This window comes from Narcine bancroftii, chromosome 8, assembly GCF_036971445.1.
Source record: "Narcine bancroftii isolate sNarBan1 chromosome 8, sNarBan1.hap1, whole genome shotgun sequence".
NCBI classification, from domain to species: domain Eukaryota; kingdom Metazoa; phylum Chordata; class Chondrichthyes; order Torpediniformes; family Narcinidae; genus Narcine; species Narcine bancroftii.
In genome coordinates this window covers 101,244,831-101,263,738 of record NC_091476.1, presented here as the reverse complement: position 1 = coordinate 101,263,738, position 18,908 = coordinate 101,244,831, and the positions used below count along the sequence as shown (strand labels likewise).

Sequence of the window (18,908 nt, the reverse complement as noted above, 5' to 3'; positions counted from 1 at the left end):
CTGTGCAGCTGCTGGGGCTGTGGGAGTGCTAGAGGTGATTCTGGGGGCCCCTCTTTTGCAGACATTGATAGCGAATCCACTGATTTAATGGTGCAATGAGAAATAGATTGAAATGTACTGATTGCATTTTTGTCTATATTTTATGAATAAAGTGTATCTTTGAAATAGAAAATATAACACCTTGCACAAAGGATGCTCTGTGATAACGCTAACACGTTATTCCCTTAATATGTAGCAGTAACCACAAAGACAAACAGAAACTTTGATAAATTATTTTTTCAATTGGTTCTTGGAATCACATTTACCGTTCATTGAGTCATAGTCATGGCGCCATAAGGGATGGAAACAGACCCTTCAGACCCCTGAGTCTATGTTGTCAAGCAAGAAACCACTTTCACTGGCCCTACACTAATTCTTCATTATTCTCCCCACATTCCCAACAACACCCCTCCGATTCTACTGCACACCAGGGGCAATTTATAATGCTTAATTAATCTACAAACTTTCAGCTATTTGCGAAGTGGGTGTAAACCAGAGCACTTGCAGGAAACCATCACTGGGAGAAGCCCACACAAGCAGCATAGGATTGAACCTTGTTGTCCCAGCCTCTGCACAGTGCCACATGGTAGTGGTTATCGTGACAAGGCGGTGGGCTCCCACTTGGAAATGCTTTTGGCCACGTACGTCCAGTGTTCATTCAATGGGGATTCCCAATTAGTTCTCAGTTTTAGATCAATAGAACATTATACCACAGAAACAGGTCAGTCCCTCAACCCTTCTAGTCTGTGCCAAACTGTGCTACTGCCTAGTCCCATTGATCAGCACCCAGTGCATAGCAGTCAGTCCATGCCCCTCCCATCCATGTAACTGTCCTTAAATGTTAAAATTGAACCCACATTCCCCACTTCAACTGGCAGCTGGTTCTACACTCCCACCATTCTCCATGTGAAGATGTTTCCCTCATGTCCCCCTGAATTTTTACCTTTTCACCATCAACCCATGTTCTCCAGTTTGTATCTCACCAACCCTCAGTGGAAAAACCCTACCGACATTTACTCTGCATATACCTCATTCTTCTCTGCTCCAGGGAAAAAAAAATCCTAACCTCTTTTACCTTTCCCTGCAACTCATTTCCTGCAGTCTGGGCAACATCCTAGTAAATCTTCTCTATAATCTTTCAATCTTATTGCCATCTTTCCTCCAGTTAGATGAGCAAAACTGCACAGAATTCTTCAAATTCACCAATGTTTTATACACCTTAAACGTAACATCCCAACTGCTGTACTCAATACTTTGTTTTATGAAGGCCAACATGCCAAAAGCTTTCCTTACAACCCTATCGACCTGTGATGCTACTTTCAGGGAATTATGTATCTGTTTTCCCATATCCCTATGTCTACTGCACTCCTTAGTGGCCTACCACTCACTGTGTATGTCTTTCCAAATTAAATCCCATTTGCCATTCTTCATCCCATTTTTTCCAGCTCGTCCAGATCCCTCTGCAAGCTTTGAAAACCTTCTTCGTTGTCCACAACACCTCTAATCTTAGTCTCATCAGCAAACTTGCAATTTAGCACATTATCATCCAGATCATTGATATAGATGACAAACAACCATAGTCCCATTATCGATCCCTGAGGCACACCACTAGTCACAGGCCTCAGTCTGAGAAGTAATCATCCACCATTACTCTTTAGCTTCCCCCGTCCGGGTATTGTCGAATCCAGTTCACTACTTCTCCATGAATACCCAGCATCTGAACCTTCCTAACTGACCTCCAATGAGGCACCTTGACAAATGCCTTACTAAAGTCCATGTAGACAACATCCACAGCGTTTTATTTGTCACCTTTCCTGGTAACCTCCTTGATAAACTTTATGATTTGTTAAACGCGACTTAGCATGCTCAAAGCCATGTTGACTATCCCTAATCAGTTTCTGGCTATTCAAATAATTGTATATCCAATATCTTAGAACACCTTCCAATAATTTACCTACTTCTAATGTCAGGCTCACTGGCCTATAATTTCAAGAGTTACTTTTGGAGCCATTTTTAAACAACGGAACCATGTGCACTACCCTCCAATCCTCTGGCACCACACCTGTGGCTAATGACATTTTAAATATTTCTGCCAAAGCCCCTGAAATTTCTACACTAGCCTCCTCAAGGTCTGAGGGATTATCTTGTCAGGCCATGGGGATTTATTTGGTTTGAGACAGCAAGCACCTCATCTTCTTTAATTTGTATAGGTTCCATGACGTCAATTGTTGTTTGCCTTACTTCTCACGACTCTGTGCCCTTTTCCTGAGTAGATACTGATAAAGAAAAAATGTTTCGCTCCTCTCCCATCTCTTTTGGCTCCAAAAAAATGCCAACCACTCTGATCTTGAAGGTGACCAATTTGTCCCTTACTATCCTTTAGAAACCCTTAGGATTTTCCTTCACATTATCAGCCAAAGCAACCTCATGTCTTTTAGTCTGCTAGATTTCATTCTTTCTTGTATTTTTAAAATTCTCCTCATGTACCTAATTTGTTCCATGTTGCCTATACCTGTTACACACTTCTCTCTTCTTCTGAGCCAAATCCCCAATATCCTTTAAAAACCAAGGTTTTCTTGCCTTTGATCCTGACAGGATCATACAAACTCTGTATCTCAAAATATTCACCTTTGAAGATCCTCCACTTTCCTCCCATATCTGTGCTCAAAAACAACAAATCCCAATCCATACATTCTAGATTCTTTCTAACTTCCTCAAAATCGGTCTTTCTTCAATTTAGAATCTCAACCCGATGCCCAGCTCTATTCTTCTCCATAATTAACTTGAAACTAATGGCATTATGGTCTCTTGTCCCAAAATGTTCTTCTACATGTACTCTGTCACCTGTCCTGCCTCATTCCCTAATAGGTGATACAGTCTTGCACTCCCTCTCTAGTTGGTACCTCTATATATTGATTTAGAAAACTTTCCTGAACGCATTTGACAAACTCCAAGTCATCTAGCCCTTTTTCATTATGGGAGTCCCAGTCAATATGTGGAAAATTAAAATACCCTACTATCACAACCTTATGTTTCCTGCAGCTTTCTGCTATCCCTCTTCAGATTCACTTCCTTAATTCTCGCTGATTATTGGGTGGCCAATTGAGTGCGGTCATACCTTTCCCATACCTCAGCTTGACCCATATAGCCTCAGTAGACGAGCCTTCTAGTCTGTCCTGCCTGAGCACAGCTGTGATATTTTCCCTGACGACCAATGCCACTCCTTCCCTTTTCATGTTCCCTGTTCTAATGCATCTAAAGCAAGGGAAACCACAACATTAAGCTGCCAGTGCTGCCCCTCCTACAACCAAGTTTCACTAATGGCCTCAGTGGCATAATTCCATGTGCTAATCCATGCCCTAAGATCATCTGCCATTTTTACAATTCTCATTGCATTAAAATAGAGGAACCTAAGAACATTTCAACACGTACAACCCATTGACTTCTAACGGTACATGCAATTTTCACTTCATATTTTTCCTCCCCCTGCAAATCTGGTTTAAACCCACCAGAGCAGCACCAGCAAACCTTCCCACAAGGATATTAGTCCCCTTCCAGGTCTGACGCAAACTGTTCCATTGGAAAATGTCCCACCTTCCCTGAAAGAGAGCCCAATGATTTAGAAATCTGAAGCCCTCCCTCCTGCACCATGTCTTTAGCTACATGTTAAGCTGCATTAGCCTCCTATTTCTAACTTCACTACCAGGGTGGCATGGATAGCAATCCTGAAATCAGTACCCTGGAGGTCCTGTCCTTCATCCTAGTGCCTAACTCTCCTTGCAGGACCTCGCCACCCTTCCTACCCAAATCATTGGTCCTTACATGGACGAGGACATCTGGCTGCTCATCCTCCCTCCTGAGAATGCCGTGAACTCAATCTGAGATATCTCGGACCCTGGCACCAGAGAAGCAACAGATCACCTGGGTCACTTGATATCTTCCACAGAACCTCCTCTTTATTATAGAATTCCCTATCACTATAGCTCACCTCTTCTTCTCCCTTCCTTTCTTAGCCGCAGGACCAAACTCCGTGACAGAGACCTGATCACTGTGGTTTGTCCCTGGTAGGGTTCCCCTGCCCCAGCAACAGTATCCAAAATGGTCTATTTGTTATTGAGGGTGACGGCCAAAGGAGTGCCCTGCACTGCCTCCTTGTTCCCTTTCCCTCTCCTGACTGTTACCCATCTACTGTCCTCCTCCCTCCTGGGTGTGATAGTGTCCCTGTAACTCCTGTCTATCATCCTCTCTGCCTCCTGAATGATCCAGAATTCATCCAAATCTAGCTCCAATTCCTTAACTCGACTTGTCAGGAGCTACACTTTTTTCAGATGATATCATCAAGGATACTGCTGGCTTCCCTGACGACCCACATTTTGCAAGAGGAGCATTCCCTGCCTTGGTTGCCATTCCCAATGTCTATGTCTAGATAAACATATCTCAAAAAAAAACCTCCCTTACCTCTGCCTCCCATGTGGGACCTTGTCAAAGGCCTTACTGAAGTCCATGTAGACAACATCCACATTTCCTTCATCAACTTTTCTGGTAACTTTCTCAAACAACTCATATTACAATGGTTAAACATGACCTACCACTCAAAGTTAGCTAACGAAGGGATTAATTGGTAAGGAGGATTACATCTCTTTAGGTTTAGGACATTGCTTCTCTTTTCCTTCTTTTCTCAGTGATAGAGTTTGCAGGGAAATTACATTTTGGCGAATTACTCCAGTGCTGACTCAATAATGGACAATAGGTGCTGGAGTAGGTAAATTGGCCCTTCGAGCTTATCGGATCATGACTGATCTTTTCCTTTCAATAACCAATCACAGCCTTATCCCCATAATCCTTAACTCCCCTGCCTACAAGAGCCTTATCCAACTCTCTCTTAAATCTATCCAACGAATCCGCCCCTACTACCCTCCGTGGCAATGTATTTCACAGACCCACAACTCTGTGGGTAAAAAAAATTCTCCTCATTTCTGTCTTAAATGGCCTTCCCTGTATTCTTAAACTATGCCCTCTAGTCCTAGTCTCACCCATCATTGGGAACATGTGCTTTGATTTCACCCTGTCAAGCCCTTTGATAATCCTAAATACCTCAATCACATCTCCCCTCATCCTTCTAAACTCCATCGCATATAATCCAAGTCTTTCTAACCTATCAGGGTATGACAATCCTGCCATCCCGGGAACTAACCTTGTAAACCTGCGCTGCACTCCCTCTATAGCAAGTATGTCCTTTCTTAAATATGGGGACCAGAACTGGATGCAATACTCCAGGTGAGGTCTCACCAGGGCCCTGTACAACTGCAGGAGGACTTCTCTACTCCTATACTCCAATCCCCTCTTTATGAAAGCCAACATACCATTCGCCTTCTTCACCACTTGCTGAACCTACATGCTAGTTTTCAATGACCGGTGAACAAGTATGCCCAGATTCCTTTGCATTACCCCACTCCCTAGCTTAACTCCATGTAAATAATATTCTGCTCTCTTGTTTCTGCCTCCAAAATGGACAACCTCACATTTACTCACATTAAACTTCATCTGCCATCTTTCCGGCCATTCCCCTAAACTGTCCAAGTACCCTTGCAATTTCCTGACATCCTCCTCACTCTTTACACTGCCACTCAGTTTAGTGTCATCTGCGAATTTGTATATGTAGTTATTTATCCCCTCATCCAAATAATTTACATAAATGATAAACAACTGAGGGCCTAACACCGACCCCTGCGGGACCCCACTTGTCACATTCTGCCATCCAGAAAATGACCCGTTTATCCCAAACCTTTGTTTCCTATTTCTCAACCAATTATCTCTCCATGACAGCACCCTACCCCCGATATCATGCTCCTTGATTTTGCAAACTAGCCTATTGTGTGGGATTTTATCGAAGGCTTTCTGAAAGTCCAAGTACACCACATCTACCCATATCTGTGTCCACCCTCCTTGTTACGTCCTCGAAAAATTCCAGGAGATTAGTCAAGGAAATTTTTCCTTTAAGGAACCCATGCTGACTAATGCCTATACTATTATTCCTTCCTAAATGTTCTGTTATTTCTCCTTTAATGATGAATTCCAATATCTTCTCCACTACTGACATCAGGCTGACTGGTCTATAATTTCCCATATTCTCTCTCCCTCCCTTCTTAAGAAGTGGTACAACATCGGCCACTCTCCAGTCTGCAGGCACTTCCTCGGAATCTAAAGTACTTTGGAAAATGTCAACTAGTGCTTCCACAATTTCCAGAGCAACCTCTCTAAGCAACTGGGATGCAGCCCATCAGGCCTCAGTTCTAACAATTTGCTCACAACCACCTGCTTCTGGATCTGAATATCCATCAAATTCTCTGTTGCCTTCGGTAATTTCACCAAGTCCCTAGATACCCCTATTCGGATCATAACCCATATCCTCCTTGGTGAAAGTAATTGTTAAATTCCTCAGCCATCTCCATGTCCCCAATGATAATTTCACCTTTCTCCCTTTTCAAAGGCCCAATTTTTGCCCTAACCAATTTCTTCCTTTTAACATATCTGAAGAAGCTTTTGCTATCCCATTTTATATTACTTGCCAATTTGCCCTCGTAGTTCATTTCCCCTCGTGAATGACTTTCTTAGTTTCTCTCTGATGGCTTTTAATTCTCTAACCTCCCACTCTGCTTTGCCATCTTATACTTATTTCTTTTAGACCTGATACTGCTCTTAATCTCCTTTGTCAGCCACGGCTGCCATTTGCTCTTCGAAGAGCCTTTCCTCCTCTTTGGGATGAATCTATTCTGAATCCTGTGAAAAATATCTTGAAATACCTGCTATTTTTGCCCAGTTGTCCTCCCAGCTAGAATGTCCTTCCATTTTATTTTGGCTAGCTCCTCCCTCATAGCTGTATAGTCACCCTTATTTAGCTGTAGCACTAATGTTTCTGACTTCCTTCTTTTCTCCCTTTCCATTTGCAGATTAAAAGTAATCATATTATGGTCACTATTACCTAATGGCACCCCTATCTCAAGGTCCCTTATTAACTCTACGTCGTTACACAGTATCAAGTCCAGAATCGACTTTCCCTGGTAGGTTCCGTCACAAGCTGCTCCAGGAATGTATCTCGGAGACATTCAATAAACTCATTCTCTAGCTTTCCCACTTGATATTCCCAGTCCACTTGCAAGTTGAAGTCACCCATAACTACTGTATCACTACCACTCTGACATGCCATTTTTAATTCTTTACTTGTACTGATTCCCACATCAGAGCCACTGTTTGTATATAACTACCATTATGGTTCTTTAGCCATTGCAATTTCTCAACTCTCTCCAAACAGACTCTACTCCACCTGATTCAATGTCTTTCTTTTTCATTGCCTGAATTTCATTCTTCACCAACAGAGCCACTCCACCTCCTCTACCTAACTTTCTGTCTTTTTGATAGGGCGCATATTCTGGAACATTAATTATCCAATCCTGTCCCTCCTGCAGCCATGTCTCCATTACTCCAATAACATCATAACCTCCAATGTCCATTTGCACCTCAAACTCATCCATTTTATTCCTTATACTCCGTGCATTCATATATAATACCTTGAAACTGTACCACCCTGCTCTCTCCAATTTGCTACCTGACACCCTCTCTGAAACTTTCCTATCCCTCTTTGCTCCCTCCGGCTTTGAGATTTCACAGTCTATTGGAACTACCCCTATGTTCTTCTTCCTATCCAGTCTGGTTCCCCTCCCCCTGCCAATTCAGTATAAAACTCTGTTCCCATTGTAATAAGAAAATCAATATTTTTTAATTTCTAGATTTTTTCTAGTTCTTTTTGAGACCACTTCATCATTAACTTTTTTGATTGCAGCTTAGGTTTAATTTAGAAATGAATTTATAACCAGTCATCTGATGAAGTGACAAAAATTTCATGGATAGTAATAAATATAATTGGTTCACGGTAAGTAGTAATAAATATTATTGGATCGGGGGATTGCTTTTCCTTCCAGAAGTTGGCAGAATACGTATTATTTGCTGGCATTATGGATGTAGTTTATCAAAATGAAAGTGCGTGATGCAGCTGCCAGGTACAATTAGAGTAACTGAATGAGCCATCCAGGATCTGCCTCTGGGCTGCCTGGCACCGAAAGCACAGCTTGTTCAGCGGCACAGTAGTGTATTGTCATTAGTTGCAATGACTATCTTTTGGCGCAAACGAGAAAATGGATGATAATTGGCACTGCATGGAGTGGCCGGAATGTAGAGGCAGATTCTGAGGTGCAAGAATTAGGGATAAATTTTTATCTGATGTCAACTTCCCTTGAAATCCTGTTCCTGTAATTATAAACAATGTTTAAAATTAATTAAATGGCTCATTTCTCATCCTGCAGGTATCACTATTCTTTGCAGCTGAAGGCCACATTTTAACCACTGCACAAATCTTATGATTTAAGTTTAAATTCACATGCATTTTTCATGTTCATACCTAATGCAGTCAGAAGGGTTCTTATCCAAGCAGTCTAACAGACTGAGCACAATTAAAAAGTGCAGAGTTAAAATGGAAAAAAAAATTAGCACCAAGCAAGGGCAGCACTGCAGCTCATTTGTGGGATTTGTTGACTGATTGATGGCTGCAGTGAGAAAACTGTCTTTAAGCCTGTTGGAATGCAGTTTCACACTCTTGAGCCTTATTGCCGATGGGAGGAAGGGAAAGAGAATGTGTCTGGGGTGTGATGGATCTTTCCAAGGCAGCGAGAGATGTAGATGAAGTCAATGGAGGGGTGGGAAGTTTGCATGATGCTCTGAGTTATTTTCACTGTCTTTTACAGCTTCTTCCGATTTTTAGCAGAACAGCTCCCATGCCTTGATAGCAAGTATGCTTTCAGTGTTAAACCTGTAGACATTGTTGAGGGACAAAGGGGACATGCTGAACTTCCTTAAGTTTCCATGAGAATTCTGAAGCAGGTTTTAATTGCATGGTTATGTCATGCATTGATATTAGTTAAAGTATTCTACCAGACCACTTCTCTCCCCTGCATTGTCAATGAGATTTGTTTTGTGGTTTTAGTCTGACAATTGGAATTACTTCAATGTAACTATAACCATGTATTAATTTCTGGATATCTGAATTTCCTCTATTAATGTGTACTGATCCTTATTTTGGTTTTGCAGGTCGAGCCAGTCTATATGACAAGGCTTCTTTGCGAATTGACCAGCTCCGCTCAGAGGACCAGGGATGGTATGAATGTAAAGTGCTTATGTTGGACCAGCAATATGACACATTCCACAATGGCAGCTGGGTATATGTCACAGTAAATGGTGAGTAACACAACCCATACATGTTATAATGTGCCACAAGTGACATGATGCAAGATATCTCCATTATAATCTGCCTAGTCAAGGAGTTACATAAATATGGGGAAAAAATGAAATCTGTAAAATTCATATTTGATACTGATATGGTGCATGTTTTTTTTTAACATTTGACACATCAAATAACAATAATAATACAGTGGAACCCCGATTTAACAAGACCCCAGATATAATGCGATCAACCAGTGAACCCCCCTTTTTTTTTCCTCTTTATGGAATTGAAATTGTTTTCCGATCAAAATGGAACACACCATTAGAAGATGAAAATCTTTTTCTGTGATAGATAAGCTTCAGGCACTTGACATGATCAAGAATTAAAGTCAGACCCAAGTTGCATGGGACCTCAGCATACATGATTCAACACTTTGTGGCTGGAAAATCTCAGGAAGATAAGTTACGTGCGTCACTTTGGAAGGTTGAGGAAGAGGTGGAACTAAAGGCCAAACACATGAAGACAGCCAGTGATGGCAACCTCAGTAACTCCCTGCATGAGTGGTCCATTCAAGCGTGCTCAGAAGGCCTTCCAATTTCCGGGCCTATTCTCAAAGCTCAATCCGAGAAGTTTGACCAGCTGATCAATGGAGAAACTTCATAGTTCAAAGCTAGCAATGGATGCCAAGACTGTTTTAAACACTGTCACGGGATTTCTCAAATGTTAATGTCTGGAGAAGTCGCTCAGCAGACCGTGCTGCTGCATGTTCCCGGCATAACTAAAAACTCTCTTAGAAGAAAGTGGTGACGTCAAAGAAGAAGTATAAGACTGTGACGAAACAGGTTGATCCCAGACCACACACTGTCTAACAAAGATGACGCCCATCGACGTGAGGGGTTCAAACAACACAAAGATAGTTTTGTGTTAACAAGATTGGAACACATAAGTTAAAACCACTCATGATTGGCAAATTTTGCTCTCCCCCACTGTTTCCATCAGGTCAACATGAAGTAGTTAACATTCAAGTACACGCATAGTAGCAGCACTTGGATGACCAGTGTCATCTTTGAGGATTGGTTTTACATAACTTTTGTCCCTGCTGTCCCCACTCTTCTTTTGCTTGACAACTGTCCCACCCACTTGCCAGCTGCCAACTTATTACGACGCTACAGAAAGATTGAGTTTCTTACCTCCCAAAGATCCAGCGCCTAGATCAGGGGATCATCTCCATGTTCAAGCAGAATTGCATACATTAATTAATTTGTAGAATTGTAGATGACTCAACAACGCTGGAAGAATATCTGAAAAGCATTAATGTTAAAGAAGTTTGCCCCTTAGGTGGGAAGGGCTGGGCAACAGTCAGCTCCTTGTGTGTGGAAAATTGTTGGGAGAAGGGCCTAGGTCCAGCCTTTACATCACAAAAATCCACCAATGAAGATGATAATGAGCAGGAATTCTACGGCTTCATGGATGAAGAGGTGGGTGAGGCGCAGAGGGTGTTTCAAATTAGCAAAGAGGATTTTCACAGTGGTACTCTGCCGATGACGAATGCCCAACATATGAGCATCTGACAGACTCCGAGATCGTCTGTAACGTTACTATAGCACTGGTTCCCGAACCACAGGAGGATGACAATGAGGAGCCTCCACCCCCACCCCCAGAATTGCCTGAAGCCACTGAGTACCTGGAGGCCAGCCTACATTAACTAGGACCCGGAATGTGGGCTACATAAAAATCCTCCAGCTCAGAAGCATTTTGGAGCTCAAGCTAAGTTCAGGCAACGAACACGTGATTGCTTTTTTAAGAAATAAAATGATGATTGTAAGAAATAAAAAGAGAGATTGCAAATACAGGTATTGTACACGTGTTCTTTATTTTTTTGAAAAGACTGCTTTTGTGACCCTGATTTAGCGCGACCCACGCTCTTATCGTGATCCAATATTTTTTGGACCTGAACCATCACACTATAACAGGGTTCCTCTGTAATAGGCTATGAAACATAAGTTAATCTAAATATTGTTTAATTTCTTGTATCTATCTTTTATCACATTCCAACTTTATGATTGATTCACCATATTGTGAGTTTCTGTGGTCATACAGCTGGGAGTTAATTAAGGACGATCACATTATTTGTGCTCTTACATTGCCAAAACTTGCTGCTCAGTGCTTGTTTTAGCCAATCTGATTTTTGATTCATTTGAAGTAACAACAATCCATGAATGTATAGAATGAATCAGTTTCCAAGGAGATGCTGTTATAACCCATAGCATGCACTACCCTTGCTGAGGGACAATCTAAATGGTATCATTGCTGAATACTTCGTGAGATTCTTGTATCTTTGATGAATTTAGTAGATTTGCATAATATAAAAATCCAGTCTACATCTGTGAATAATTTTGTGAATTCTGAAGCATCATAGAATTTTACGATACAGAAACAGGCCCTTTAGCCCAACTAATCGATGCTCATTTGTTTAGAGTTTACAGTTACTGGTATAGAAATCATTAAATCATGCAGAAAAAGAATTTCAAGGTTATATGTATATACTCTGACAATAAATTTGAACTTTGATCCAGATGCTGTTCTGAGCTAATCCCATTTGCCTTCATTTGGCCTATATCCCTCTAAATCTTTCCTATCCATGAATGGATCCAAATGTCTTTTCAACTCATCTCTACCAATTCCTCTGGCAGCTCATCCCGTATCCCGTATCTGCCATCTTCTGTGTGAAAATATGGCCTTCCAGATCCCCTTTAAACCTTTTCCCTCTTACATTAATCTTATGCCCTCTAGTTTTAGACTCCCCACTCCAGAAAAAAAAAGCCTTAACTCTGTCCCTCAATATTTTTAAACCCCTATAGGTCACCTCTCACCTTCTTTAATTTCAAGAAAACAGTCCCAAAGTATGAAGTATATAATATATTTGGTGGTAAGCAAATGCAGGCATTCATACAGATGTTAAAAAATATGAAACAACTGAAAAATGGTAGACAGTATTATGGATCCTCATTATCCATGTTCTGTGTTTTTGCATCAAGATGTGTTGAAAACACAAATAGTGAGCAGAGATCCCTGCTTGAGCTTTACCCTGTCTGTAGGCCAATGTGAACCCTCTCAATAGTGCGGGTCACTCCCATGCATCACTAGAAAACTGGAAATCAGCCCCCTGAGTTAGTATAATGTTGATTATAATACTGACTTTACAATTGTATTGTAATGTACAATTATATTGTTATATTGTTCTGGTCATTAGAAAACAAAAAAAAAGTGCAGTAAAACCCCTGGTGTCCAGCACCTATGAGGATTGGTAGATGCTGGATAAGTGAATTTTCTGAGATTGTGTGTTGCTTAGATTGGCGAATTGATGTCAAGACACGCCTTTTTTAAACTTCCATATATTTTACCTTTTTATTTTTTGCTGATTGCTTGAATTCGGGCTAACGCGTTTGTTTTATTGTACTTTGAACTACTGTCACAGTTTTGGTGTAAGGAACACAGTAACCCAATTTGAATGCAGCAGAATTATATACTCTTAATGTGATTATGATTGGATTAAATGTTTTTGTGATGTTCATCTGGAGATAAATGCTGGTGAGAGCACCAGGGATGATGCTACAACTCTTCGTAAAGATGGTCCCAAGGGATCTTTTGTATGAGACTTATAACAGGGCTTTCTCTGCCCTCTTAGATGGATGGGAAAGGCATCTTTTCTGGCTAGAATCTGGGGAATGTATTTCTGGTGTCAATATTTAATCTTTATATGACATGTGGTATCACATCAAATAAATGTCAGAGCCACTGGACAGTCATCATTTAAGCCTGCGATTGTTCTTCAGTTCTGGTATGATGATGGCCTTCTTGAAACAAGTGGGTACTACAGCCTATTTCAGGGATTGATTAAAGATGTCTGTAAATGTGGCCACAGTTGATCTGTGCAGACTCACAGAACCCACCCTGGGACAGTTTTCTGTGGGCTCACCCTTCATAAGGCCCACCTAATTTCAGCTTCATCGTTGCAGAAGTGTATGTAGTAGTTGATGTGGAGGTCTCCCTGTTTGAAGGGAGTATAGAACACATATAGCTCATCGGGAGGTGTTGCACTCTTGCTATAGAAACATAAAATTATGTGATAGCATGCATGTCTTGCCATAGTTGCTGGGTATCCATGATGGGTGGCACCGTTGGCATGGCGGTTAGCACAATGCCTTCACTACGCCAGTGATTGGGACCGGGGTTCAAATTCAAGGAGTTTGTACATTCTCCCCATGTCTGTGTGGGTTTTCCCTGGGGGCTCTGGTTTCCTCCCACCATTTAAAACATACTAGGGGTGTAGGTTAATTGGGTGTGAATTGGGCAGCACAGACCCATGGGCTGAAATGCCCTGTTTCCATGCTATATGTCTGAATAAAATAAAAATGTTCTCTTGGGATTTTCATCTGGGGTGAGATTGCCCCTTAGGTTCCCTGAAGACCACACTTGGATTTTGTGCAAAGATCTGGGAGTGCTGAATTGAATGACTCATACCTGGCCTTCATCAGCAAGACAATATCATGGATCATCCATGATTTCCAAATGGGGAATGCCTTTATTGTCTTCTAGGTCATGCAGTCCTTTACACACTTGCTAATGAAGTCAGAAATGACGGTGATATAGTCATCAGGGTATTTTGCTGAATCCTTGAATAGGGACTAGACTGTCAATTCAAAGCAGTTTTGTAGGATGTTGACTGTATCCTCAGTCAGTAGTTGAATGATGTGCTCTTCTGGGTCTTCCCTTGTAGGCGGTTAGCAACAGCACAGTTTATTGATCTGACTTGCCGAAATATGCATGAGGGATGGAATGGAAGGCATTTTTTATTGTTGAGCAGTGGACAAGTGTATTGGGATCACTGGAGGGCTCTTGTGGTTGGCTTGGTTGATGTCCCTGGCTGTTATCAATGCAGCCTTGGGATACTTTGTTTCCAGGTTGTTTCTTGGTGGTGAGTAGTTCGGACCGCACTAGTTTCATGTTGGCCTGATGGTATGTAGACATTGATAACCTTAAGACCAAAAGAGGCAAGTGTTCTATTTTGCACCCAACCCCAACCAACCAATTTTCCCCTGCAACCGCTGCAACCGTGTCTGCCTGTCCCGCATCGGACTTGTCAGCCACAAACGAGCCTGCAACTGACGTGGACTTTTTACCCCCTCCATAAATCTTCGTCCGCGAAGCCAAGCCAAAGATAATGGAAATGATCTTATATTTTATATAAACGACTGGTATTCTCTGGATTCGTTTAGACACCTGCTGCAGCAAATATAACCCCTGGCTAATAGCCAGCAATCATGGTGTAAGCATTTGTTGAGTTGTTTCACAGTTTACCATTTTGACTGTACAGAAAAAAATAATAAAATGACACCAAAATCTACCTTCCTCATTAAAATTCAGACTGTTCATACAGGGACAATATTGCCTTTGTTTCAGATGAACCCTATCAGAAGGAAATATTGTTTAATATTGAAAAATGCTAATCAGGTAATAGAAGCAGCAAGCAGCAATGGTTCATGTAAAATTTAAATGGGTATTCTCTAACTTCTGTGTGTCTTTCTTCATTACAACATTTAGAAGCTTGACCTTAGCTGGGTGGATTTTTAATGGCATTTTCCTTCACTGAGCAGCCTTCCAGATCAATGAACAGAAAGCCTTTTCTTGTAAGTAGCAATTTCACCAACTGAGTTTAGGAGAAAAGAATTTGCCATGTTCACAAGAAGCAATTCTGAGCAGTGCTTGCTAAGCATTACACTGTGTGATGGCGTCATGGTGAGTGCTGTGCACTGACTGAGGTAGACTGTGCAGTCATAAAGCACAGCTTCACAATCGCAATCTCTGCAATGAGGGCCCCTGATCATGAGATTGGTTCATTTAGCAAATGAGATTCAGGCAGTTCCTTTTCAAAGGGTGTGAAATCGAAATATATGCAGCACAGTGGTGGAGCTGGTGGATCTACTGCCCCTAGCACCAGGGACCTGGGTTCAATCCTGACCTTGGGTGTCACTTGTGTGCAGTTTGCACTCTCTTCCTGTGTGTTTTAATTTTTAAAAATAAATTTAGACATACAGCACGATAAGAGGCCATTTCGGTCCGTGCCGCCCAATTGTACAAGATTGACTGACATCCCAGCACATTTTTGAATGGTGGGAGGAAACCAGAGCCCCCGGGGAAATCCCACATAGACATGGGGAGAATGTACAAACTCCTTACAGACAGTGTGGGATTCAAGACCCAGTTCTGATCGCTGGCGCTATAAAGGCTTTGTGCTAATCGCTATGCCAACTGTGCTGCCCCAGGATTTTCTCCAGGATCTCCAGTTCCCTGTCACATCACAAAGATATGCTAGTTGGTAAGTGAATTGGCCATTGTAAATTGACCCTTGTGTAACAGTGAACAGGAGAATTAGGCCAGGGGAGGGGCTGAGGAACAGCGGGAGGAGTGATGAGAATGTGCGGAAGGTAAAAGGAAATTGGAATCAATGTTACATTAGTGTAAATGATGGTCGGCACAGACCTGGTGAGCTGAATGAGTAAAACACTTTGGAAGGAAAAATGGAAGATCGGAGTATTATTTAAATGGTAAGTGATTGCAGCATGCTGCCATGCAGAAAGACATGGGGGTGCCTGTGCATGAATTGCAAAAGGTTGGTTTTCAGCTACAGCAGGCTATCAAGAAGGAAAATGGAATGTTGGCTTTCATTGCTAGAGGGACTGAGTTTATGAGCAGTGAGGTTAGGTTACAACTATACAAGGTACTGGTGAGGCTGCATCTGGAGTATTGTGTGCAGTTCTGAACTCCTTACTTGAGGAAGGATGTACTGCCTTTGGAGGCGGTGCAGTGGAGGTTCACCAGGTTGATTCCAAAGATGATGGGGTTAGCCTCTGAGGAGAGATTGAGTTATCTGGGTGTGTACTTGTTGGAATTTAGAACAATGAGAGAGGATCTTATAGAAACATAAAATTATGAAAGGCATAGATAAGATGGAGGTAGGTAAGTTGTTTCCATTGGTGGGGGAGACTGGAACTAGGGGACATAACCTCAAGATTCAGGGTTTTAGATCTAGGACAGAGATGAGGAGGAACTGTTTTTCCCACAGGGTTGTGAATCTGTGGAATTTGCTGCTCTTTGTTACAGTGGAAGTTACCTCAGTAAATATATTTAAGATAAGGTTAGATTGATTTGTACTTTGCAGGGGAATTAAGGGCTATGGGGAAAAGTCAGGTCAGTGGAGATGACCCTTTCATCAGATCACCCATGATCTCATTGAATGGCAGAGCAGGCTTGATGGGCTAGATGGCCTACTCCTGTTCCTACTTCTTATGTCCTTATGTAACATGAAGGTCTGCAGACACCATGACTGAAGTAAAAACATAAAGCTGTAAAAATTTAGCAGGTCGAATGAGTGAAGAAAAAGATACAATTCCAACATTTCGGGCTTGAGCAAAATGTAGACAGGTATCTGAACAAAATGGTGATGGTAGGGGCAGGGGGACAAGCACAGTCCCACAGGCAGGAGGTAATGGGTCGATAAGGGAGGGAGGGCACACCGGCAAACAGGGAGTGGGGCATTGGCTCTGTGAATGGAGAGGGAAGGGGTGGAGAACTGGAGGAAAGAAGAAAGAGGGATGAGGAAGAGAGGGAGAAAAGGGAGTGAGCAAGTGAAATTGGAGAAATCAATGTTAATGATACTTGGTTGGACAGTGCCCAAATGGAATATTAGGTGCTGCTCCTCCAATTTACAGGTAGCCTTGGTTTAGCATGAATGGGGTGCAGTATTGAAACAGTTGACCACTAGGAGATTCCTATCATTGATGCAGACAATATGAAGGTGCTCAGTGAAGTGTACTCCCAGTCTGTGTCCAGTCTCTTTGATGTAAAGAAGGCCACAATGGGAGCACTGGAGGCAGTAGGTAACTTCTGCAAATTCGAAGATGATGTGTCGCTTCACTTGGAAGGACTGTTTCAGGCTCCAAATGGTGGTAAGGGAGGAGTTTTGGGGGAAGGTACCAAAGGGGTGATTATTGGGAAGGGATTAGTGGATGTGGGAGTCATGGAGAGGGGAGGAGGAGCAGCTAAGATGTGTCTGGCAATGGAATCATGTTGTAGGCAACGGATGTTGCGGAATATAATATGTTGGATGTGGAGGCTGGTGGGGTGGTAGGTAAGAACAGGGAATCCTGCTTTTATTATATCCAGGGGAAAGGGGAAGCCAAAGCAGATAAGCAGGAAGTAGAGGAAATACAGGTAAGGGCTGAGTTGATGGTGGAGGGGAAGACACTATTTTGGAAGAAAGATGATCTGTATTGGAAAACCTCTTCTTCTGATACGATGGAGATGGAAGAATTGAGAGAAAAGAATAGAATCCTCTCAGGGGACTCAGTGTGATGTTTAATTGAGGTAGTTGTGGGAGTTGGTAGGTTTGTAAAAATTGTCTGTAGATACCTTGTCTCCTGAGATGGAGCCAGAGAGAGATCAAGAGAGGGGAGAGTGTTCCTTCCCCTTGGTGGGCTGAAGGGCTTATTTCATGCTTTTGCCGCCATGATCTCAAGACTCAAGTTGATGCACACTTCAGAGGCTCTGGAGGTAAAAAGGCATTTTTTTTCCCTTGATGTTGGCTTGCGGGGTTCTCTTCTTGGACAGTTGATAAGTTCTAGATTGCACAAAGCTAGTTTAAGCTTGACCTACCCAGCCCTGAATTTTTCCTTCCCACTGCATCCTCCTGGATTGTGCTCCCTGCACAATGTTGCTGATGACACATAGTCATTATTCATATGCAAACAGTATCCCCCTGACTCCTGGAAGCCCACTCCCTACCCGCTGACAAAACCCAGCTGAAATGGGTAGATTGTTGATCCCTTCCTTGGCAATTGAACCTTTTCTTGTCCTCTACTTCTTTGTTCAAGTTTATTGTCACATGTATAGAAAATGCAGTGATAGAACTGGTTTTGTCAGCAGACCAGTAGACATCTCTTACATATTTCAAGGTAAGGCATAGAACAAGAGTACAAAGTGGAGTTACAGGAGAAGATCAGTTGGTACAGAATAAAGGGAGCATAATTTTACTATTTTTGGGTTCATTCAGGATTCTGATAACAGCAGGAACTATCCTTGAACCTGGTGGTGAATGAACTCACAAATCTGAATCATCTTAACAGGAGGGGGTTGAAGAGATTGAATTCGGGTTATTGCTGCAGGCAGCAGTGGGAGACCAAGTCATTTGGTATATTTAAGATAGGCATTCATAGTTTCTTAACCAATAGGGGTGTCAAGGGTTACAGGGAGAAGGCAGAAGAATGGATTTGAGAAAGAAAATCAATCATGATTGAATGGCAGACCAGACTAGAATGGCCAAATGGCCTAGTTCTGCTCTTTTGTCTTTTTCTTATCTCCTCCCAGACCTCAGATGTGACTGAGAAGTCACTGGAAACTTTGGAGGTCAATGGGTTTCTGGACTCTCCTGGTGCACTCTCAGTTGGTAATGAAGTTTTATGCCATGAAGCAGATTTTTTATAACTTCTTGTTCTATAATTACTTTAAAAGTTATGCATGCTTTGATCAATTAAAT

The 18,908-nt window shown here is 42.1% G+C and overlaps 1 protein-coding gene across 1 annotated transcript in view; it reads left to right on the top strand.

Annotated features, from left to right (window-relative positions):
* The window catches only part of igsf9bb (immunoglobulin superfamily, member 9Bb), a 390,832-nt gene that overhangs the window by 84,996 nt on the left and 286,928 nt on the right, over positions 1–18,908 (top strand). Inside the window, exon 3 of the mRNA XM_069896285.1 lies at positions 9,181–9,327. Coding sequence (XP_069752386.1) covers positions 9,181–9,327 — 147 coding nt within the window. The remainder of the gene's footprint in view (positions 1–9,180; positions 9,328–18,908) is intronic.